The sequence below is a fragment of the Orcinus orca genome, chromosome 11 (assembly GCF_937001465.1).
Source record: "Orcinus orca chromosome 11, mOrcOrc1.1, whole genome shotgun sequence".
NCBI classification, from domain to species: Eukaryota; Metazoa; Chordata; class Mammalia; order Artiodactyla; family Delphinidae; genus Orcinus; species Orcinus orca.
The window spans coordinates 97789622-97813496 of record NC_064569.1 but is presented as its reverse complement, the minus strand read 5'-3'; the positions used below and the strand labels follow the sequence as shown (position 1 = coordinate 97813496).

At 56.3% G+C, this 23875-nt stretch overlaps 1 protein-coding gene across 2 annotated transcripts in view; it reads right to left on the bottom strand.

The window, feature by feature from the left end:
- Nucleotides 1-832: 832 nt before the first annotated feature.
- The window catches only part of PARVB (parvin beta), a 112680-nt gene continuing 89637 nt past the window's right edge, over nucleotides 833-23875 (bottom strand). The window contains exons 9-13 of one of the 2 annotated variants that reach the window (XM_004279572.4): nucleotides 17916-17977; nucleotides 15327-15395; nucleotides 10404-10505; nucleotides 5056-5128; nucleotides 833-3803 (exon numbers count right to left, since the gene is read on the bottom strand). In XM_004279572.4, the coding sequence (XP_004279620.1) occupies nucleotides 3727-3803; nucleotides 5056-5128; nucleotides 10404-10505; nucleotides 15327-15395; nucleotides 17916-17977 (383 nt within the window). In that variant the 3' untranslated portion in view covers nucleotides 833-3726. Of the gene's footprint in view, nucleotides 3804-5055; nucleotides 5129-8242; nucleotides 8486-10403; nucleotides 10506-15326; nucleotides 15396-17915; nucleotides 17978-23875 lie in introns of those variants that run through there. The other variant, XM_033405211.2, reaches the window with a different exon arrangement.

Here is a 23875-nt window from a genome sequence, read left to right as displayed (position 1 = left end):
ACCCTATCATGGCTGCCCTCAGCCCATTGCTGGACCGAGCCACGGGTCCCTCCTAGGTCCGGGGGGGAGGGGGAGGTGTGAATCATGGGTCCTAGCTCAAATCCCTCTGCCTCCGAAGTCTCCCAGCCCACCTGCATCTCTCCAGTATATCACGGTCTTATTTTCTTCCCACAACTTGCCCTGTCTGCATCGACCTTGTCCATACTTTCATAGTCACAATTTTAACCTTTCGTAGAGAAAAGTTAGATGCACCTGACGCATCCCACAACTTCTGCGGGGAGGGTTTACAGCAGGGCCAGCGTGCAGCCCCCAAGATCTGGCTGCACTGCGGGTCACCTCAGGGTCTCTTGCCCCAACGTGTAAGGAGGGGACCATCTCCCCGTAGTGGCCCTTTCATCCAGCCCGTGCCACTGGCCGCTGGCATCCCCCGCTCTGGTTTGGAACCAGGTGCATGGGCAGACTCACCTGCTCTGTTCTTTATTATGACTCAGACGCAGCTGTGACTCCGCCACCCTCTTCTCCCCATGGCTCCCGCCCATGAAACCCTTGGTCGCAGCCCCCCGGGGCCCCATTCCCCACACAGGGCATGAGCTGGCTCCTTCCTCGTCCAGCTGGCAGCTCCCAGGGAGCAGGGCTGTGCTGGCATCCTGTGGCCCCAGCACCAAGCACAGGGCTGGCACAACCATGACAGCTAAAGGCACGAAAGAAACCACGGCAGCCAGACGGAGGCAGCGGCCTTTTTTGGGATAAACCACAGCACATCGTCTGGGTGCTGCGCCCCTGGAACGCGCCGGCTCCCACCGCCAGCCCACGAGCAGGTCGACAACACAGCCAGCGTTTCAGTGGCTTTTATTTAATACCCAGAAATCCAAAGTAAACACTGCTTAAAACAATTAAAAGGACAATAAAATATTGGCACACAAATCGGGGAAGAGGATTCGGTTGCTTTAAAACAACACAGCTCTGTGTCACATCCAGTTAGGACCTTAGGGTGTGTAGGGCTCTGGGCTCAGTGCTTGCATGAGGCCGTGTGGCTGTTCCGGGGGAACCAGAGCTGCAAGTAAGCTCCCCAAAACCAGTGGGGTGGGTTTCAAAGACACGCCACCCTGAGGACAATAAAAGGAGGCATTTCCCGGCCTTTGCCCGTCACCGCCCAGGCGCCAACGGTCTTGCTGTCACTTAGTCCCTGAGGACAAGGGTCCCTCTTCGGGGGGGAACCATTCACTGAAAATGGGGGTCAGTGGAGGAGGAAGGGTTCCAGAACGTTCCTCAATTAAGGACTAAAAGGGAAGCGTTTGCATTCCAAGGAGCCCCTGGCGAGAATCAAGAGAAGGCTGTGTCTCCTGCTCGTTACCCCAAGATGCTCCAGCCTGTGGCACCCCAGAGGGGACATCCCAGGCCCTGAAACTCGCGTCCTGACAACTACTGTCCCCGAACCAACAGGGACGATGGGTGGATCCCCAGAGGAGTCTCCCTACCGCAGAGTTCACCCTGACTTCTGCCTGGAAACTGCTTCACCAACCCTCACCTCCACACCCGTCCAGGCCCCACTTGCAATTCTGAGTCAAGGGGGGAAAACGAGACGCATACAGCCCGAGGAGGTCCTTCGCGGGTGGGCGGAAGGCACACCTACACCTTTGCACCAATTTGAAAAAAAATAATTTGGAGACTAGATTGCATTCTCTGCTGGAGCATGGCCTTAAACAGTCAGCATGATGACACAAAAGTGCCTGTTAATACTTTTCCCACATATCTCATCATTCCTGTTACTCTCCTACTTGAAACACAGAGGGCTTGAAGTGGGCTCGCTGAACCCCGACCCCTATCCCCATCCCCGGAGTAACCAATCCCGCCCCTCCAGGGCGTGGAACAGGCTGGAGCCGCCCACCTGGGCTGAAGACCCTCGAGACTTTTTTCCAAACCCCAACCTCACCTCCGTCATCCCCCCCAGGGCCCCCAGGAGGCAGCAGCACCCTTGCCAGGCCCACCTGTGGACAAGGCAGGTGGATGGGTCTCCACCAGCCGCAGTCACTGTGATCCTACACGTGTAACGAAGGCGGCCCAGAATGTTCCAGCCCCGGCTCTTTTGTTGGTTCTTAAATGTCACTGCATCCCGCAGGAGACACCGTAATGCCATTTTCATTATTTCTTTCCCCTGCTGGGAAAACGGCTCTTCTGAACACATCCCCAGCCTGGCAGCTGCCTGAGCTGAGGCAGAATATGAAAGGGTTTTCTAAGTCTTGAGCGCCGGTGTTCAATTTAATATTAACGACTTCCTCAGCAGCTCTGACCTACAGCAGGAAGGCGAAAATCAAACAGGAGATTTGAGCTGATGCTGGGTGAACTCAGGTGGGCGGCGTGTCATGAAAACCCCAGCTCGGGAGCCAGGGGTTGGGGGAGGGGGTGACCCAGCTATATAGGACCTGCCTCAGACCCAGCCTATGAGTCCCCATTTCTCTCCCGAGCCAAGGTGGGTGAGGGCTGAAGAGCACGCAGACGGGGGATCGCATTTCCTTCAACAGGGTGCCCCAAAGGATGCCGACAGGGCTCCAGAAAGCTGGTACTCGGGCAGGAGAGAGGTGAACGCTTCACATCTCCCTGTTACAGGCTGAGCTGTGCCCACATGTTGAAGTCCTAACCCCCAGGACCTGAGAATGTGACAGTATTTGGTGACAGGGTCTTTACAGAGGTAATTAAGGTAAAATGAGGTCATTAGGGTAGACCCCAATCCAATCTGCCTGGTGTCCTTAAAAGAAGAGATTAGGACACAGACACATGGGGAGACACGTGAGGATGCCTGGAGAAGACGGCGTCTACAAGCCAAGGAGAGACGCTCGGAAGGTACCAACCCTGATGACACCTTGATCTCGACTTCCAGTCTCCAGAACCGTGAGAGAATAAACGTCTGCTGTCTAAGGCCCCCGTCTGTGGCACTCTGTCATGGCGGCCCAAGCCAACTAAAGCACCCTGCTTTCTAAAGGCTTTTTAAAAATGCATCCATCCCCAAACAGGATGTCTGGGACCGGCCACTTCCTACCCGAAGGTGTCTACAACGCCGCTGCCACTCCAGAGGCATTGTAGAGCTGACTCCGACACAGCCCACTCAGCCGTAGCAAGAAATAAATGCCTCAGAAATCCTTCCTGCCTCGGACCGTGGCAGCTGGGTTCTCTGGGTCCCAGATGTCTGTGCAAAAGCTAAATGAAAACAGCACTGAGTGGCCGAGAAGCAGGGATGTGGGTGGACACTCGGTCACAGCTAAAGCTTCTGAGACTTAAGAGTGAAGTTTGTAAAACTGCAAAACGCTTTTTAGTAAAAAGCCCTCACTGCCGAGGAGAGCCCTACCCAGGAGATTCCCCGGGGACAGACAAGCCACTGCCAGGGCCGCAAAGCTCCCTCTCTGATCCCCTGTGGTGACTGACGGCTGTCAGCTGGAACGCCGGGCGCCCCCTCCCAGGGGTTCCGGCTTTTTTCTTTTCCATCCTTTGATCAACAAGTGACAGCACCCCGGGACACCCCAGGTGAAGCCTGGCTGCAAACTCGAGCACTGGTGTTTGGAACCTGCATTTTGAAAGAGGCCGCCCGCTGCAGAATTACAGGGGAAGGAGGTTAAGAGTATCAACCAGAAAGAGGTGGGGTGGGAGCGGGAACAACCGCGGGCTTGGAGGGGAGGCCGGGGCACCTCCCAAAGCACCGTCCCCGCCGCGGTCTCTGCTGCTCCCCGCCCGTCACTCCAGGTGCTTGTATTTGGTGAACAGGTTGTAAAGAACTCGCAGGGTGGATTTGAGGTCCAGGTTCACCACATCTGCAGAAGGAAACAGAGAGCCCGTTTGGTGCATGAGAGAGTGCGCCCCAAGCCTTGGTGCCCCAAGCACTTGGGAGACACGTGGGACATCCTCTGTGTCCCCAAGCGGGGCACTTCTGCCATCCCCCAAGATGCAGACTGCCGTGAGAGCCCCCGGGCCGCTACCCGTGGGATGAGCACCTGGGATGGCGAGGATGCTTCTTCATCCCTTCTAGGATTTGCATTGGACAAGTCTGCGTGGTGTAGGGTCTACGACAACTGAGGACATTTACTGGGGACCAAACACCCACAGGCCATCCTGTGCCAGGACCACGGGCCTCCTGGGGCAGGGCAGGTGGGAGCTGCTGTCCCACCCCCTCAAGGTCAGGCACAGCGTGTGGCCCAGTAAGTCCCAACCGCCTTGCTTGGTGGGAAGGGGCTCTGTCCTCCTGGGAGTCAGGGACCTGGTTCTGCTCTCTTGCTCTGTGAGCTCAGACCAGGGGCTTGGGGAGGGCTGTGGGGATCACGGGTCACAGGACGGAATTCCCGTCCCCGGATGAGTGTTCAGCAGTGGCCGCTGAGCCTCCCAGGGGGTGTGTGTGCAGAGGACACCCCACCCAGAGTTCATGCCGTCACTGTAGGGCGGTGATTCCCAAAGTGGGGTCCCCGGACCAGGAGCGCTAGCGTCACCTGGCAACTTGTTACGGACGGGACTTGGAGGATCCATTCCACGGCCCCCAGATCAGAAGCTGTGTTGGAGGAAGCCACCCCGCCCCCAGGATTCAGATGCCCATTTGCATTAGGGATTCCTCGTATAGGTCATTTAACATAGGAGCCAGGTATGACAGCGAGGGGGGGCTCTGCGGGTCTCCACTGCCATTCAGACCTCATGGGGCATGACCGAGCCACGTCCCTGCTCACGAGCATCGCCCGGGCCTCAGGACATCAACCCGGCAGGCATTAAACTGCAGTAAACCTCCAATATCCTTTCAAGACGTGAAGCGGCACCTCTAGTCCGAGCAATGGCACCTGGAGACGCAATTAAATCCTGAGGCCGTGGAGCAGAGGCCACGTCCTCCAAGTCAAGTGGTTACTAAAGAATCAGCCTTGGTGGCTCTGCCAGCGCAGGCCTCTTGGTCCCCGAAACCCTGAGCACAGGGGACATGTGGAGCTGGGGTCGGCAGAGCCCAGCCTTTGAGCCACACGTGCGGGGCCTGAAGGGAGACACATGGCTGGCCGGGCAGCCGCTCTAAGACCTGGGTCAGGGCGTTACCTTCGGGGCGAGCCTTGGGCTTCTTAAGGCCTCCATCCAGCATCAGCTCAAAGGCAAATGACACGTTGTGGACCTGCGGAGGAAGCCAGAGTTAGCACCAGGGCCACAGCTGGTCCCAGGCCCGCCCGCTGCCCCCTGCTTTCCTTCTAAAAGGACAGGATGGGACCAAGTGTGGACAGAGGGAGCCTTTGGAATAACTACGGCCACGAGGACAGGGGTGTCCTGGGCAGAGCGACAGGATGGGCAGAGGGAGGGTGAGGGGGTCTTTTGAGGGTAACACACATTCACCTGGTGGTCCTCACTCCCCTCACCAATGATCGGGGGCAGCTGGGACATGCAGGGACGCGGGCACAAAGCCTGCCCTCCAGGGCTGGGGGTCCCCAGGTCCCGACACATCCACATGATGACAAGTGACAGTGACTTCCTTTTACAGATGAGGCAACCAAGGCTCAGAAAGGACAAGTCACCTCCCGAAGGTACCCAGCGCCGTGCACCATCCCCAGCATAAAGCAGCCACCCCCCGTCTGCCAGAAGGGCCTCGAACGAGCTGAGTGTGACAGCTGCGCTCTCGGCAGGACAGCGGTGGCCCCGGTAAGGGGCAGGCAACTGGACCCTGCTGGAACTGATGTCAGGCCGCTGGTGGCTGCAGCTGGGCTCTGGTCCTGGCCCTCACCTGCACGGCCCCAGAAAGGCGGACACATCCGCATCCCCACACGACCTCCCCCTCCAGCCCTCGGCCCGCAAGGATGCTCGAAGCTCGCGTTCTGCTAATGGCTGCCGCAGAGGTTAGCCACGGAGCCTTCTCTGCTGTGTTTAAAGTCCACCTGAACCACAGAGATGCCGGTGATCAACCAAATCACAGGCAGCCAAACGTCTGCTTCGAGCAAAGGCTGGTGCGGGGCGGAGGGCCAAAAACTAAAATACCTCGCCAGTGTCAGCGCTAGAAAGGACTTTAGGGCTCTTCATAATCGAATACCCTTTGAACAATAACATTTTCGTGATTTCACTGCAAATGAAATCAGAAACACGGTAACAAGTTTACCTGCCATGTGGTTTAATAATTAACCAGGAGAAAGACATCTGGCAAAATAACCCTCAGCTAGTCAAGCCCGCAAGAGCTTGGGGTGCGGCCGGGAAGCACCCAGGCCACGGTGGCACCGGGCCGCGCTCAGAGAAGCAAAGGAAGCCACGGGCTGCTGGCATTAAGAGGAGCCGGGCCCTGGCATGGGGGACACGGCCCAGAGCGGGCTGGGAGGGCTGCACATGACCAGAGGCTCTCGGGCCGTGCAGAGGCGGTGGGGAGACAGGAGTCAGGCTTCCAGAGCCCCACCTGCAGTGCCCGGAGCCGGCCGGGAGGGAGGGCTGCACTGGGCTGGGCCTCGAGCTGCGACGAGCATGGGAAATGGACAGGAGGGTCTGTCATCTCCCACTTTACAGAGGAGGTCCCGGGGCTAAACAGATGAGGACATCCGTGCCAAGAAGGGCGCAAGGTTCAAGGAGATGGGGCCGGCACTCAGCCCACCCAAGTCTGGATTCGGAACCTGGGCCCTGTCTCCAAAAGCATCCTGCTTCCTCGGCCATCGGCTGCCAGCCGTCCAGATCCCAGAATTCATACACACACAACAGGCTCTGAGTGGGGACAGAGTCAAGATGGCAAAGAGGGGGACATGGAACAAATCAGGTTAGACCGTCAGCCCAGCGTGGGAACGGATGTCTTCCGTGGCCCCACCAGACCTGCAGGATCCGCCCCCAGCACAGGTGTGGAGTGTGGTTCAGTCCATGAGGCCCATGAGGCCCAGAGAGCACTGTCCAAGCACTTTCTTCTTTTTTTTTTTTTTTGCGGTACGCGGGCCTCTCACTGTTGTGGCCTCTCCTGCTGCGGAGCACAGGCTCCGGACGCGCAGGCTCAGCGGCCATGGCTCACGGGCCCAGCCACTCCACGGCATGTGGGATCTTCCCGGACCGGGGCACGAACCCGTGTCCCCTGCATCGGCAGGCGGACTCTCAACCGCTGCGCCACCAGGGAAATTGCCCCCCATCCTCCTTCCGTTCTCTCTAGGAGCCATGCCTCACCATACACAACTCCTCTGCCCTGGCAGAGAAGCATCCCCAGAGCCCAGCCCCACAGACTGGGCACAAAGAACAGCAAACAGCTCCTGCTGAGGATGTGAGGTCCCTCCCTGACCCTGATCCCAGAGTGTGACACCCCCCATCCTCGAGCTGAACCCCAAGGCCCTACACTGCTGCTACGAGCTAGCCCACGGGCAGGACCCTAAGTCCTTCCTCTCTGCAATGCAAAGGATTTTCAAAAACCTGGCCAGGTGAGAGAAGAGTAGAGGGTCCCGAAAAGGAGTGGGCTTTTCCAGCTCTGCCCCTGCTGACTGTGACCCACCCCCCACCATGGTCCCAGCCCCCGTGTGAGGTCCCGATTCCTCGCCAGGGTAGGGAGTCAGACGAGGAGACAGAAGGGAAAGCGCCTTGAAACTGCAAAGGGATTTGCTTCTAGGAATAACCTCCAAGTCTCCAGGACACACTCCACCCCCAGAGAGAGGGACGCTGTGGAATCTTCCAGAAGGTGACAGGCCCAAGGGACCCAGCAAAGTGGCCAGCACAGAGCAAGGCTCAAACGGTGGGCCTAAAACAAGAAGCCGTCGGTGGTACCCATGCCTCTGAGACAGTTCAAAGGGGCCGTTCATTTGTTTGCAGGAACCTACCAGGGTTGGAGACGTCTGGTCTCGTCTTTTTAAAATCCAGTACAGGGGGCTTCCCTGGTGGTGCAGTGGTTAAGAATCTGCCTGACAATGCAAGGAACACGGGTTCGAGCCCTGGTCCGGGAAGATCCCACATGCTGCGGAGAAACTAAGCCCGTGCGCCACAACTACGGAGCCTGCGCTCTACAGCCCATGAGCCACAACTACTGAGCCCATGTGCCACAGCTACTGAGCCTGTGCTCTAGAGCCTGCGAGCCACAACTACTGAAACCGCGTGCCACAACTACTGAAGCCCGCACGCCTAGAGCCCGTGCTCCGCAACGAGAAGCCACCGCAATGAGAAGACTGCGCACCGCAACGAAGAGTAGCCCCTGCTCACCGCAACTAGAGAAAGCCCACGTGCAGCAACAAAGACCCAATACAGCCAAAAATAAAAAACAAATAAATAAATTTATTTTAAAAAATAAAAAAATAAAATCCAGTGCAGTTGTTTAAAAACACAAGCCCACGACGCATCCCTGATTTTGCTCACTCTCAGCCTCCTGCAGCTGCTGCAAAGATTCCCAGCGCCTCGCAGTCTCGGCCCGGGAATGCTCCGTGACGGTCTCTCTGCACATGTCACCACTGCCTGGCCACATTTGGACGAGGTGCCTGGGAGCTCGGGCACTGGGACCAGCCTGAAGTGGGTTCAGGTCTGTGCAACGGGGAAAGGCCACCACCTGCGAGGTGGTCGGGAAGACCTGGAGGTTAATAACCACCATGGCTCACGAGGAACCTCCCAGCGGTGGCGTGATGCCACGACGCCCTGTGGGGAGGAAAGCAGAGAATCCAGGGGTGGGAGCTGGGGGCTAACGTGGCCAGAGAAGGCCCCTCCAGAAGGCCCCTTCCGAGGAGAGCTCCAGCGGCCCTTGGGTCCCCTCCTCGAGGGTCGATGGGCCAGCACCACGCTGGGCACGGTCCCCTACGGCAGCCTTCCCTTCCTGGCTCCCGATCAGAGGCAAAGGTGGACCGAACAGGCCTCACACCTCCCAGGCCAGGGAGCGACTGACAGAGACTTTCATCCCGTCTCAAAGGGAAGGAGACCGAGCTGGGAGGGGACACCCCTGCCCCTGCACCAAGCCCGTCCTGGAAAGAAGCCCAGCTCCAGACGGCCTGACTAAATTCACCCTTCTTGCCAGCCTTCGTACACATCTGAACAAAGAAAAGAGCTCTCCAAAACAACGTTTCTGCAGCCAGCCACGTGGCCGGGAAATGCAAGATGAGCCCCGTCACCCAACTGTCTTGTCTTCTTGCTTCCTGACCGGCCCCGCAGAGCCCTGTGCATCCCCGCTCACCGCGGACGCAAACCTGCCAGGACCTCGCTGATCTGCTCTGATTCCATCTCAGCAGGCAAGACGGCAGCGGCATTTGGCCGCGAGCAAACCGCGCTCGAGGTGCCAGAAGTGGGCAGATTGATCAACACTGGCCCTGCTTCCATGTTTCTCTGAACTGCTGCCACCTGCTTGCATTGTTTGTCTCCCCAACTCACGGTCTAGCGCTTTGGGAAAATAAAATGACAGATGCTCTCGAGTTCAAGCAATACGGCCAGTCCACGAGCCAAATTTCTAAAAGCAACGCGCTAAATACTGCTGGGATGGCTGGACCTCGGGAAGCCCTGGCAGGAGGCAAACCACCTGGTCACAAGGGCATCCCAAATGTGAAGGTCATGCCCTTTGACCCGGACAATCCTCTTTGAGGGATTTTCCTAGAAAACAATCCACAGGAATGAAAAAAATATATACACACATACATATGTCTGTGTGTACCTATTCGAGACAATGCCTTATTGTTTTGTTTTTAAATACTTTTTAATAGATTATTTATTTTTGGTTGCGTTTGGGTCTTCATTGCTGCGCGCGGGCTTTCTCTAGTTGCGGCGAGCGGGGGCTACTCTTCGTTGTGGTGCGCAGGCTTCTCATTGCGGTGGCTTCTCTTGTTGCGGAGCATGGGCTCTAGGTGCACAGGCTCAGTAGTTGTGGCACGTGGGCTCTAGAGCACAGGTTCAGTAGTTGTGGCGCATGGGCTTAGTTGCCCTGCAGCATGTGGGATCTTCCTGGACCAGGGCTCGAACCTGTGTCCCGTGCATTGGCAGGCGGATTCTTAACCATTGCGCCACCAGGGAATTCCCTGCCTTATTGTTTTAATAGTGAAAAAGAAACAAGTTGATCGCCCAAAAGTGGGGAACAGGGAGACTGTGACCTCAGAGCCACTCCATAGACTTTGTGCTGCCACTTAAGATGGCATATATAGGAAGTTCATGAAGTGGCAGGAAAACCAGACAGAATGTCTGCGTGTCATGAACAGGGGAGGGATTTGCAACTCTACTGACCTTTGGCCACAATGATTAAAACCAGCATCGTGCCGGGGGAAAGACCCGGAGAGAACGAGGCACACGACACCTGGATGCGTCAGCACTGCCCACGGGTTTCCTTCCTTTCCTGAGGGTCACGTCTAATCGCAATACCATTTTCTGGGCAGTACTTATTTTTTGGAGAAGGCAGCTGGACTCCAGAAAGAGTGGTCGGGGGATTCTACACCGTGTCCTTGGACGAGCGCATCCCGGGCCACTCCCGGGACGGGGACCACGCATGCACGTACCTTCTGATCGAAGCTGTCCGGGGTCAGGTAGAAGTTGTGCAGGGGTACGAAGTAGTCTTCCAGAAGCCCCATGAGTAGAACCAGGTACACGCCATCTGCAAACTACAGAGGGACACGTGGGGATGTTTCTGGGCCACGCACGGAGTCAGTGAATGATCTGCAGCCCCTCGAAAGGAGGAAAACGTTTTAAAGTAAAAAGAAATCCATCCCTTGCTGAGGAGAGCGAGCCTGCAGTCAGGTGAAGGACGAGGGTGCAAGGCACGCGCTCGGGATTGGATGTGACGACCTGTGTGTTTGGGATGGAGCGCCGCTGCGTGGAGAGAAGCAGCCCACTGACCTTGGGGATAACGCTAGCTCCCAACTCTCTGGGTTGTCGTGGGTACCCTGCGGGGCGGGAGGGGGAGGGGTGGAGCAAGGAGCACCCAGCATGCAGGGAGCGCTCCAGCAGCGAGCAGGGGCCTGTGGGCACGGTTAATCCACACCCTGCAGGGCGCCCTAGGCTTCGGTTTGGGGTTTGCTGGCCCGTTCTGCTTGCTCGCTTTGTCAGCTGCCTGAGTTCCTCCTTCTAGCGGTATTCGCAGCATAGGAAGAGACCCTCCCGTGCCCCGGTGACGACGGGCTTCTACGTGCACCCGGCACGCGGGTCCGTCCTAGCTGGGCCCGAATCAGCAGCCTGCAGCCTTACCCCACACCCCCAGCCCCTCAACCTGCTACCCGGCCCAGCACCACCTCCCATGCACGGGAGGGGCCCAGGAATCTAGAGTCAAAGACTGTGCTCTTTGCCGGGGCCCCTCACCCCACTCCGCTGCCCACCGCCCAATGAGCCAGGACAGGGAGCAACTGCGCCTTTTACAGATAAAGTGATGGAGACCAGTGAGGGCAGGACAACTTGCTAGAGGGGAGGAGGGGACCAAGGCTCAGGAGGCGGAGCCTGGTCTCTGGGACATGGACCAGCCCCACCCCCCAGCCCCCGGGGCGGGGCAGGGGGGGCAGGACCCGCCCATCCTCCCAGAGGGCAGACATGGTATCTCTGAGGCCTCCTGCAGATCGAGGACTCGTGAGGACCTCAGCCTCCAGATTCTGGAACTGTGTGGTCCAATATGGTAGCCACTGGCCACATGTGCCTAGTGAAATTTTTTACGAAATTTTTTTTTAACTTAATAATTTATTTATTTGGCTGCAACGGGTCTCCGTTGAGGCATGCGGGATCTTTCGTTGCGGCACACGGGCTTCTCTCTAGTTGTGGCGTGGGCTCAGTAGTTGCGGCATGTGGGATCTTAGTTCCCCTGACCAGGGATTGAACCCGCTTCCCCTGCATTGGAAGGTGGATTCTTAACCACTGGACCACCAGGGAAGTCCCTTTACAAACTTTTTTGAATGATGTTGGCTTATTTCGGTAAAACGTACATAGCACGAAATGTACCATTTTAACCATTTGTCAGCGTGCATTTCAGTCATATTTTGTACAGTCACGTTGTTGTGCAACCAATCTCCAGAACTCTTAAGTTTCCATTTAAAAAAATTTAAATAAAATACAAACTTCGGCCGTCAGTCACACAGGCCCCATTTCAAGTGCTTGACAGCCACACGTGGCCAGTGGCTACTGTGTCGGATGGTGCAGTGATACAACGTTTCCATCACTACAGAAAGTTTCACTGGCCAGCCCTGGGCTAGAAGGCTGCCACGCAGGACAGCTGGACAGCTGCAAGGGGCCGACACCCAGGAGGCTTTCGGCTTCCTGAGACCAGCAACCGCAGTGGTAGAAAGAGAACCTGCAGAAGCGAGGACGTTTTTATTAAAGGCAACAGCGGCAGCTCCCTCCACCATCACAGCCAGGCGGCCGAGGATAAAAAGTCAAAATCCCAAGCCTCCAACATCAGAAAGCCTGTCCTCGGGAAGGGGAAGGGGGCGCTAAGGAACGGCCCAAGGCAGACAGACGCGATCATAACGTGTGAACGGGCAGGTCCTTCCTGGGCAGAGCGTTCCAGACCCTGGTTTAACGTGATCTGACTGACCCTTTGCCTGCGCGTCACGAGGTTCACGCTTCCACGCCATGCAGACGTCACCTACTCAGCTCCTGTTCTGGCCGACAGTGCTGGTGGAATGTTCTGGCAGCTCTTGCCCCCTCCCCGGCGACACCGAGCCAGCGCACCCCCAAAACCGCTCTCTCACCAACACTGAGCCATTTCCAGGGATACAGAAGAATCCAGCCTCATCACCTGCCGGGAGGCGTGGGGAATGGGTGTTGAGGTGCCAAGATGCCTGGAGAGCCTTTGCTGATCTCCAAGGCATCTTCTAACCCACCCTGGGACCCCCGTGTCACAGGAGTGTGGGAGAGATGGTCACGCAGAAAGGAAGGCAGGGGAGGGATGGGGTACCAGGAGGGCGAGGGCCAGGCGGAGCAGGCCGGCTTATCAGCAAATGAGTGGGACCCTCGGTTTTCACACGCACAAGAGCAGTGGCCCTCCGACGGGGTGCCCTCACTCAGCATCCAGGGTGCGGCTCTGCAGGAGACGGAAATCCCCAGGAGGCCGCCGCTGTCTTCATGCGCATGTATTACTGACCTTTCAAATGCATTTTCTCCATTCCAGTTTAAACATGTGGGGAGAGGTTCAAAGAGGAACTGGCTCAGTATCACAGAGCTAGGAAGCCGCCCACAATATAAAAGTGGTTTTAAAAAGAAAGGAAAACACACACACACACACACACACACACACGCACGCACGCACACACCCTGAGCAGGAATTTGAGCCTCTGACTTCCAGGACATCGAGACTTTAATGATGAACATATTTATCAAAATACCCAGAATCCTTTGCCACAAAAGGAAAGCAATCTGCATTTCTGCGGCCAGTGATCTTTCCTGGTGGACCGCTGGTTCAAAATAGTTTTAAGATATGACTTCATATTGTGCGGCGATAGAAAAGAAATGGACATACTGAGTAAATAGAGATCAATGCAAATTGAAGTTTAGAGTCTCAGCCTAAGATGTCTGGCTATTAATACTGCTGTGCAGGCCCACCTGGGCAGTGCCAGTCGGAAAGAGTTGGCGAGGATGTGGGTTCTCGACAGCGCCAATGAGAGTTTCAGGCGGGCAAACCTTCCTGGGCCCTCCGTGTTACCACGGAGAAATGCTCTAACGACCCCACTTCTAGAAGTTTATCCTGAGGAAGCAGACAAGGGCACAAACAGCTGTGTGCAAAGATGCCCGCTGAACAGCTATGTACAAGATCGGCAAACGTCCCATCATGAGGACTGGGTTTAGACGCACAACACAGCCTTAGAACAGAATAGAAGGCAGCTATTAAAAGTGACAAACACAGACAGACAGACCAGACAACACAAAAAGGACTAGACAGAAACACATACACACTCACACAAGAACATGCCCACACTATTTAGTAACAAAAAACACTTTACAAAACAGCTGTACAGGAGGACCCATTGCCATTTCAAAAAATACACTTACTCCTACAAACCATCTAGAAAAATACACATCCGACCATTAACTGTAGTCCATTACCTCTGGAGAGGATGACGGGAGAGTTTAGGGGGAGTACACAAAAGGACTGTTGCTTTTCAATGAGTACACTTCTGGACTGTTACGATTTCAAGCCGCAAATAATCAGAGGATAAATGTGCAATGTTTTAGTAAACGGATAAAAAAATAAGTGTGTTTTCAAACAATGCACAAATAAATATACACATTAAAAACGGACCATTCGGCTTTCAAACACAGACCCGTGCTGCCCACAATGCGCTATCCGTGCAGAGAAATGACGTGGAATAAAATCCCCAGCACCGCTATCCCTGGGTGATGGGATTACGGATGACTTTTATTTGTTTTGCTTATCTGCATTTTCAGACATTTCTACAATGAGCCTGAATTACTTTTTTAATTAGAAAAGCAAATGAGAAAAGTTAAAGAAAGAGAAAGGAATGAATGCCATCGCCCAGGGGTCTGAGAAGCATCAGCTGCGCATTAGAGAAATCGGCACTGAGAACACAAAAGACGCCGAATTCAGGCACGCAGCTAATCCCGGGAAAATTATATTTTGTCTTTAACGATTGCCGAGCACTCGAAACATATTTTCACGATGGTGCTTCCGCTCTGAGTGGGGGTGGGGAAGTCTACTTTCTATACTTACTGTAGGAGAAATGCTTTGTGCGTATCCATTAGAGGGATATCAGCAAGCACTCGCTAGATGCCAGCCGCTGCGCTGCGTGCAGGACGGCCACCGACAGCAGAAGCAGAGGGGGCCGGGACATTCCAGACTGAGGGACCCGTACACGCACAGGCTCTTTGGTGAAGGTGCGATGGCATCTTGGAGGGTGTTATGCTTGAATTGTATCCCCCCCAAAAAAGATGTGTTGGGATCCTAACCCCCAGAATCTGTGAACGTGAATTTATTTGGAAAACCAGGGTCTTTGCGGAAGTCCTCACGGTAAGATGAGGTCATTAGGGTGGGTCTTCATCCAACGTGACTGTGTTTTTACAAAAAGGGAAAATTTGGATACAACACCCACAAGGAGGCCGAGATCGGGATGAAAACATCTAATGACCCAAGGAATGCTAAAAATTACCAGCAAGCCACCAGGAGGTGGGGGAGAGCCTGGAACAGATCCCTGCTCAGAGCCTCAGAAGGAACCAGCCCTGCAGACACCTTGATCTGGGACTTCCGACCTCCAGAACTATGAAGACATAAATGTCTGTTGTTTAAGGTACTAGCTAAGGTAGCCCCAAGAAATTAAGACAGAGGGTCTGGAGGAAGGCCAGGATGGCTGGGGCTGGGGCTTTCCAGGCTGTGGGATGGGCATTCCTTGTTAGACGAACACACTTTGTTCACACGGCCCGCCGGGGATCAGAAAGCCGGCTGAAAATGACACCGGACAAAGGGTCCTTCAGCCCAGAACACAGCTTACCTGGGTCTCTAGTTCCGTCACCTCCAAATTCAGCTTGTTCAGGTGCTTGTTCACAAATGTGATGAGAGACTGCAAAGCAAAGAGACACGGGAACCGTGAGCAAGAGATCCAGCTCCCACGTTGGGGGACAGATGTGACATTTGCCATCACTGGCTTTATGCAACGCTTCCATCATCTCCTCTGTTTGCTAAAATAAAATGCTCATGTTTAAAGTGAAATGTTCTTACAATAACCCTTGGTTTTAATGGGATAATGCCTAAATCTATCCCAGCTGGAGAAGAAACGTACATCTCTGTTCCCCAGCCCATGTGCACACACGCAATCCACACACATACCACATTTAACAACCCTACAGAAGAATAATCAGTGCCCTCAAGAAGGATATAACTGTCAGGGGGAGATAAATGCTTAAATGTAGGCTAGATGTAACCCTGAACTACAAAAGACTGAGAGAGAAAGGCTGCCTGGGGCCACACCCATCACAGTGTCAGGAAAGGATGAAACGCCAGAGATTTTCTGAGCCCTGGTTTATATGTGCATAGGGCCACTGGCTTCTCCTCTCTGGCAAAAGTTTAAAACTTGCCACGTGTAACTTTTCTTGGTCATCAAACCCAACTTTCATGGAAACTCAACACCAACCCCACCTCTGCCTACCCTAGACATGATGTCATCCCTTTTTCATTCCACCCAAATCTACCATGTGCCAGGCACTTTGCTTCTTGCTAGAGACACGAGACAGTAACTAAGACAGAGCCCCACCCTGAAGAGTCCAAGGCACAATTCTCCACATACACATCCAGCGGAGGCCACGGAGAATCGAGAGAAACGGCAAAGCCCGTGAAACACACAATGGCGGGGCGGGGCGGGGGGTGTTGATGAGAAGTGCGTGGGTCCTTGGAAGATGTGGCGCAGGGGGGTAGCATTTGAGCTGGGGGGTGAGCCAAGTGGGAGATGAGAGTGTGGGGAGAGGGCGGAGCAGCCACCCAGGCCACGTACACACGTGCGAACCCTCCGGCCCCTTCCGGCTGCGGCTGGATGTGGGCGGGATGGGAGAGAGTAGGAGGGCATGACCTTGGAGGGACCTGGAGAGGTGGACGGGAGCCCCGAACACAACAGTTCCCAGTGTGGGAGTGGGAAAGGGCCAGACTGGAAGCAGGAAGCTGTCGGGCAACTAAAGGATTTTGTCTTGGTCATTGCTGGGGTCCCCCCAGCGTTCCTTTTCAAAGAATAAATCAGCATCAGATCTACCGAAAGACAACATTACTCCACATCACATTCAACTCCACCTAGCAACTATCTACTTCGAGCCAGGTCCTCGCACAGGGAGGTCGCATCGTATTCTCACAGCGTCTGCCTCTGTCCTGACAGATGGGAAACCTGCCGCAAGGGGTTATAATCTGCCCAGGTCACACAGCCTGTAAGTGGGCGGAGGGGGGATCGTGGCAGGTATGAATCCTCTTCTTGTGCATCCACTGAATACGTTCCGTCAGGTTTCTGGGGGTCGGATGTGGCCGGGGGCGGGTCGGGGGGCCATGCTCTGAGGCCCCAGGGTATGTCTCTCGTGACCCGAGAATGCTAAGACAGCTCCGCCCCAGAAGGACCATTGGGATGGTTCTGCCAGCCTTTTGCAAAGTGCTTCAAGAACTAACAACCTCACTGTCCCAGCCTGGACCAACATTTTCCAAACATGGGTTCCATGGGAATTTAATATGTTCTATCCCCAAATAAATACACAGATCTCACTACGGACAAACATGCTTGGAAAATGCTTCCTACTAAGCCCCCTCTTGGAGAATTGCAAAGCATGTCAGCATATTAAAGGCTCTGAGAAGTCCTGCATTAAGAAACCTGTGTGGGGAAATTGTCCAAGACAGAGAGCTCTCTCCCCAGGGTTAAGGGCTCAGACTTTATAGGCTCAGATCCATCCCACTGCTGCCTTCCTGAATGAGAGGCCTACAGATGCTCAGATAACTCGATGTGCAGCGAGTCTTGATTCTTTTGGACGGAGAGCAAGGCTTCCGGGCAGATCCCCTTGGAAGCTCGCTATTCCCCAGCCTGACTCCAGAGCCTCGTTCACACGGTTTTGTCCGGTTTTGTCCATCCGTAGACCGACCAGCAGGCTGCCTGGGCTGAGGAAGGGCCTCTCCTCTGTGCTCCCGTCTGGGAGAGACGGGCCAAATGCAGCTCAGAACAGCTCTGCTAGCAACGCCTGCTCGTTTACCAGGCACGTCGTGAACGCGGCTTCAATGTAACGAGGCCAGCCCGAGCCAGCAAGCTGACACGCTGAAAAACATTTCCACATTGAAAAAAAGCCTTGATTCGGAATGAACCACCCCCCAGTGCCGGTGGGGTAATTCACTCCACAGCAGCGGGGTGGGTGGGCAGGAAGATACCCAGGAGCAGAGATGCTGAGTTAAAAGGTGCTAATTTTATGCACTGCAGTTACGCTTTTGAATAATTACACTTCAATCCATGTGGCAAACATTTCAGAGATTTCAAACATTTGCCCACCTTCTTCCCTGCACGGAGTGTTCATGCCGTAAGAAAAGCCCAGGGACAGAGGGAAACACAGCTGGATAGAGAGCTCACCTTCTTCACGACACTGAGCTTGTCCGGGGCGTGGTCGAACAGCGTGTCAAAGGCGTCCCGCTCTGCAGAGACACAGAGAAGGGTTTAAGGAGACACCCGTGCTGCTCTAATCCCCACCCGCCCGGGGGCCAGGCAGATTCTAATCCCTCTGATGTTCAGCCTGCCCAGAATCCTTTGCATTCCTGCCAGAACCGAGGGGCGGGTGCTGACGAGAAGCAAAAGCAAGGAAAAGATGCTCTGAAGGGTCCTTCTAACTTGGTTTCTATCTTTCAACCTACAATACGGGGGTAGCGTTTGGACAGCTGCCCCCATCACATCCTAGGACTTGAGGCGTCCTTGCCTCTCTCCCTTTCCTCACACTCCTTGTCTTACTGGTAAATCTTATCAGTAAATCTGACCACCTCCCCCGCTGGTCATGGCTGCCAACCCCATACAAGCCCCATCTCCCCTCACCGGGGGCCGTGGGCAGCTACAACTTCCTGCTGAATCGGTCTCCCTCCTACACTCCCAGCCCCTCCCATCCATTCTCCCTCGCAGGCACAGTGAGCCCCTTAAAGTGTAAATGGATCATTTCTTCCCCACCCCTGCCCGGACTAAAACTATCCACCAGCGTCTCATCACTCTCAGGATAAAATTCACTCTCTCTCTCATGGGCCCATAGGGTCCAGCGAGCTCAGCATCACCTCCCCCCGCAACACACTCGCCCTCCCTGACCTCACTCCACCCACCAGCTTGCCCCTGCTCCTCCATCACACGCCCACCGCAGGGCCTTTGCACCTGCTGTTGACCAGCCTCACTGCCATAGGTTGCTCTGAGATGTCACCTCCTCTGAGGGGCCTTCCAGGACCATCTGCTTCTAAAGGAGCACCCCACTTCTGCTATCTGTCCTCTTACCCTGGTGCAATTTTCATAGCACCTATTCGCTACTTGAGAGCACATTTTATTTTTCTTTATCTGCTGGACTGTCAGCTCCTTGCAGGCCGGATCACTGTCTCACTTGTTCCCTGCACTGTCATCAGCCCCAGAACAGTGAAGGGCCCACAGCCAGTGCTCAGAACAAAGGAAAGAGCCAGGAAGTCTGCTCAGGATCCCTCTCCAGCTATTCCCCCCGGGGTGTCCACCTCTGCTGGAGCACCTGCAGGGCCTGAAGTGACCCGTTCCACCGTGTCCCAGGGACCTTCCTTCTGCCAGGGACCCAGACCCACTCTAACTGCCACTCCTGGGCTCAACCATGTCCTCCAAATTAACACAGGATCAGCCCCTTCGCTTTCAGTGGTGAGGTCACGGGAGGCCGAGGCAACATAGCTCTCAGTGGACAAGACAGGAGCAGGGCTGGCTGGGGGCCGGGGGCCTGGTTCTAGCCAGACGCTGCCACAGCGGGTCACGTGGGGGCAGAGCCCATTGTGCCCTGGAGCCCAGGCAGGAGGGCTGAGGTCTCCAGGGTGGATACAGCACTGTGGGGAGTCGCTGCCAGGCCCGAGGGGCTGGGGGAGGAGGGCATCTGGAAGGCCCTGGGGCCCCCACTCCTGTCCTCAGGAGCCACCCATCCCCCCAGGCTGCCTGTGGGTGGTATCTGCTCAGACGACCTCGGCCAGCAGAGACGCCCTCTATTACTTGCTGGGGCTTGGACCCAAACGCTAGCATGGAGTGCTGGGGCGCTGGGGTAGGAAGACCCCTCCACGTGTCTGGAGGGGGCTGGAGCCCAGAACCAGAGATAACCCAGGGCCTGCTTCAGGACAACGCTGCCTGACCCAGGGAGAGGGGTGTAGGGAGAGATGGCAAAGAGCAGGCAGGTCGGGACTCGGTGAGCCGGAGCTGGGGCTTCTGAAGGAGGCATCCCAGCCACTCCCCCGAGGCTGCCCCAAAAGACATGCCCTCAGCACCTGCAGGCCAGGGCCCCGGCAGGCGGCTCACACCCTGGTCCAGCCCAGACCAGGTAGCCGCCTCCTCGGCCTCGGGGGCGGGTGGCAGGAAGGAAGGTGAGAGGCAAAGAGGAAGGCGTGTGTGTGCGGTGTGTGTGCGGTGTGTGTGGTGTGCACACACACGTGTAACACATGGGTGGGGAGTGCGTTTGGGAGAGGGGCACGCCACTGTTTCACCTAAAGGCCAACAGCGACCAAGAGGCCTGGCCCCGCAGAATTCCCTCATCCAGCTTGCCTACCGCAGCAGCTGTAAATTATTTTTATAATCCTCTAAGTCGGATTATACTCAAAAAGACAGTCTGCTAAGAGCGGGGGAGAAAAGCTAAATCTTTACAAAGCAAAACACAAACTCTGAATGCAGCTTAAGAAAACCCCCAGGAGGAGAGCAGCCTTGACGTCAGCTGGGTTGGCAGAGTCAGGGCGGCAGAGGAGCCATCGCAGGGACTGGAGGCCAGCGCCCCTGCGCCCCGCTCACCTGCGCCCGGGGGACTAAATGGCATCACGGCCGGGTGTGTGTGGCCTTGGGAATGAAAACAGATACAGCTGAGAGCCTGGTGCCCGTGACATAGGCAAAGCGCTTCCCGCCATGAGGCCCGAGTGAAAACAGTCCCGAGGCTCGCCGTCAGTGTAAGAATTAAGCAAGATGGTGAATGAAGGGCCAAGCCACCGCCGGGCAGGTGTCACTGATGCTCAGTTCACTGATGCCTTCTCATCCTACCCCGCAGTCACAGGGGTGAACAGGGAGCCATCCCGCCCCCGGGAGGGGCACAGGCTGGGGGAGACAGTACAAAAGCACGGGTACCAGAAAGGCCTGCAAGATGCAGAAAGCGGCCGAATCAGCCAGGGGCCCCAGGGGCTACCCAAGGTCAACTTTCAGGGACGCTTAGTTTACTCCAAACAAAGTGGTTTTTGATGGAGTCAAAGTTTTTTAAATTGGAAGATCTGTCCAAAAGTTCTGAATTTCTGGACCCTCTTGAAGAAATGGAAGCTGAGGCAACAGTGAACCTTCTTCCCCGCTCTTCCCAGATCAACGAGCCGCCCGTGGAAGCGGGGGCACAGACTCCCCCGTTTGCCCCAGACCCCAGAACTCCCCACCGCACACAACATGGGGGCTGAGGGGCAGCCCTTCATCGTTCGATATTCCAGCCACTTCCCTCTTCCGTGTGACCGGCCTGCTCTCTGAGGCACCTGAGCCTGGGGACGTGGACACAGGCCCGGGGTCAGAGGAAGGCTTCACACGGGAGCCACGACGTTAGAGCCAGGGCAAGAGAAGGAGCAAGGGCGTTCCAGGCAGAGGGAGCAGAAAGCCAAGAGTGGGTTCCAGAGGGTGAGGCCTGCGGAGGGGAGGAGGCTAAGAGGGCTGGGTCCATCGACAGGGTGAGCAGCTGTGGAGGGTGGTGACCAGGAATGGCGTGATCCAGCTGCGGTGTGATCAGAAACGGGGAGATGCGATGGGGAGAGACCAGGGGCTACAAGGAGACCAGGAAGAAGAGGAAGAAAGCTTCTCCTCTCCTCCCCAACTTCCTGAAGCCCGGGAGGGGGAGGGGCGCCTGCGGAGGAGAGGCAGCCGGCAAGCCCGTTGCCATGGAGATCAGGCTGCAGCTCCCCAGCTCCCCTGGGGAGAGAAGGGCCTCGCATCCACTTCAGCCAGGACAGTGATGCCAGCAGGAGGCGGGGAGGGGGAGGGGGGCTCCTGGGGGAGGTGCAGCGTGGACCCCCCATCGCCCACCGAGGCCGAGAACTCGGCTCCTAGTGAAGCTACCCGCCCCCACAACCCCTGCCCCGGGCAGACATTAGCCAAGCAAAGAGGGTCTGCCTGTTGTTTCGGAAGCTTCTGGAACGTGTGCAGCCCAGGGCTGGGGCTGCACTCGGGGAAGACATGCTCCAGCCCAGAGGATGCTTACAGCTCAAGGAGCCACACGTGAAGGGAAAGAGCGAAGGGCCAAGCGAGGGTCCCCGACTGCCCAGACCCCCTGGGCCTGGCAGGCAGGGTGCAAAGCAAAGTGCTCCCAGTGAGCAAAGAGACGAACAAAGAAATCATTAAGCAGGTGGGCGGGGGGTGGCAAGCCAGGGACGGATGGTGATTCAGGCCGGGGGGGTCAGGGAGGGCCTCCCTGGTAAGTGGAGCTGGAGATGCTGAGGGAGTGAGCCACGGAGGGATCTAGAGGGAGAGCATTTCCGGCCGAGGCTACTGAGAGTACAAAAGCTGGAAGGGGGGGCTTCCCTGGTGGCACAGTGGTCCAGGAAGACCCCACATGCCAGGAGCAACTAAGCCCTCGTGCCACAACTACCGAAGCCCGCGCGCCTAGAGCCCGCGCTCCGCAACAAGAGAAGCCACTGCAATGAGAAGCCCGCACACCGCAATGAAGAGTAGCCCCCACTCGCCACAACTAGAGAAAGCCTGTACGCAGCAACAAGACCCAGCGTAGCCAAAAATAAACAAAATTAAATAAAGAAATTTTAAAAAAAAAGCTGGAAGGGGGAGCCCCGGGGTGCTGTTGTGGGTGACAGACATGCAGGCGGAGGAAGGAGGGCAGAGAGGAGGGGTGGTCTAAGGGGGTCTGGGAGGCCCCGGCAAGGGCTGCGGCTTTAGCTTGCGGCAAGCTGGGGGCAGTGAGAAGATTGAGGGGTGCAGAGGAACCAGCTCGAGGGACCATCGGGGGACCAGCACCCCGGAGGGAGGTGATGGGGTCCGACCTCAACCTCAGCAGGGCCGTGGGGGCCCCGAAGGCTGCCGCGGGAGAAGGGCCAGCGGAAGCTGCCGCGTATCTGGGTAACCAGGAGGCCTCGGGGCCTGTGTCAGCAGAAGCCAAAACCGGGGGCAGATGAGTCGCCTGTCACCCACTAATTACCTGTTTGCATTTCACAAGCATGGGCGGCCTCGGAAGTTCTGAGAACGACTCCCGACTCCTTGGCTTCTCAGGGTGTAACAGCCCCCTGACGCTCCGCCGTCTCCGGTGGCTCTCAGAAGGAGCCGCCCCCCTGGCCACCAGACCCTCAGGGGCCCCTTCTCAGGGCTGCCAGGGCCTTCCTGGCCGAGCTTCCACCCCTCTGCACGGGAGGCCGCGCGTAGCCCCCAGCTGAACTGAGTCTCCCCGAGCCCCCCAAACCTCAAACCAGGCCCATGCCGCCCAGGGAAGTGAAAACACACAGAAAACGAAGCAACACTTCAAGATGCTCCCAGGGCCCCGCTCAAGTCACCTCTGGGCCTCTACGGGCCCACGGGCTCTGAGCCCCTCCATGCAGAAAGGACAGGGAAGCGACAGAAGGGCGCTCCAGGCCCCCCTCCCAACGGGCCCCCACCCAGACCCAGGGCAGGGCCAGGCCGCCCACGTCGCCCACTCTGTGCGCCCCATGCCGCCCTGGGAGCTGCCCTCCCCACCCTGTCTGCACCCTCAGCAACTGGACACAGGAGGTTTCCTTTCCTCTCCCTTTTAAAATGTTTTTTAATAATAAAGCCATTAAAAAGAACTGAATTGCTACTTCAAAAAAATAGTGAAGACTGAATTTGCCCAGCACGGCTCAAGAACTACTTAAGGACATTTAATTGCTGCATTTTCTCTGGTTCAAGACCTTTGAGAACTAAAGAGCTGCATCCCCCCTTTGTACACGAGGGGCAGCGCTGGCATCCGTCCCCATAATCGCCATGAGGTCACAGAGGCCCCGTGGCCAAGCCCGTGGGTGCCTCTGGGGTGCACCCCTCACCCAGAGGCCCCCGCAGCTAGGGACCAGCTCCAGCTGGCAGGCTCACAAGGCACGGGGGGGGGAACTTCTATTTGGTTTCCACTTCTCTTCTAACAGCCACGCTCCCCTCTCTGCTCCCTGGAGAACACGGTATCTGGGGGGGTGGAGGGCTTCTTGTTTTGAAATATTCCCCAAAGCGGTGAGCCTGGCACAGGCTGCTTCTTGCTGCGGCCAAGAGCTTGGGGCTTCCCATCCCTAAGGGCCTATACACCGCCACAAGTGGCCCCTTTATTTGCCATCCCTCGCTGAGATGAAGATGGGGTCGTGGGCCTTTAACGGGGCAGGGAACAGTTC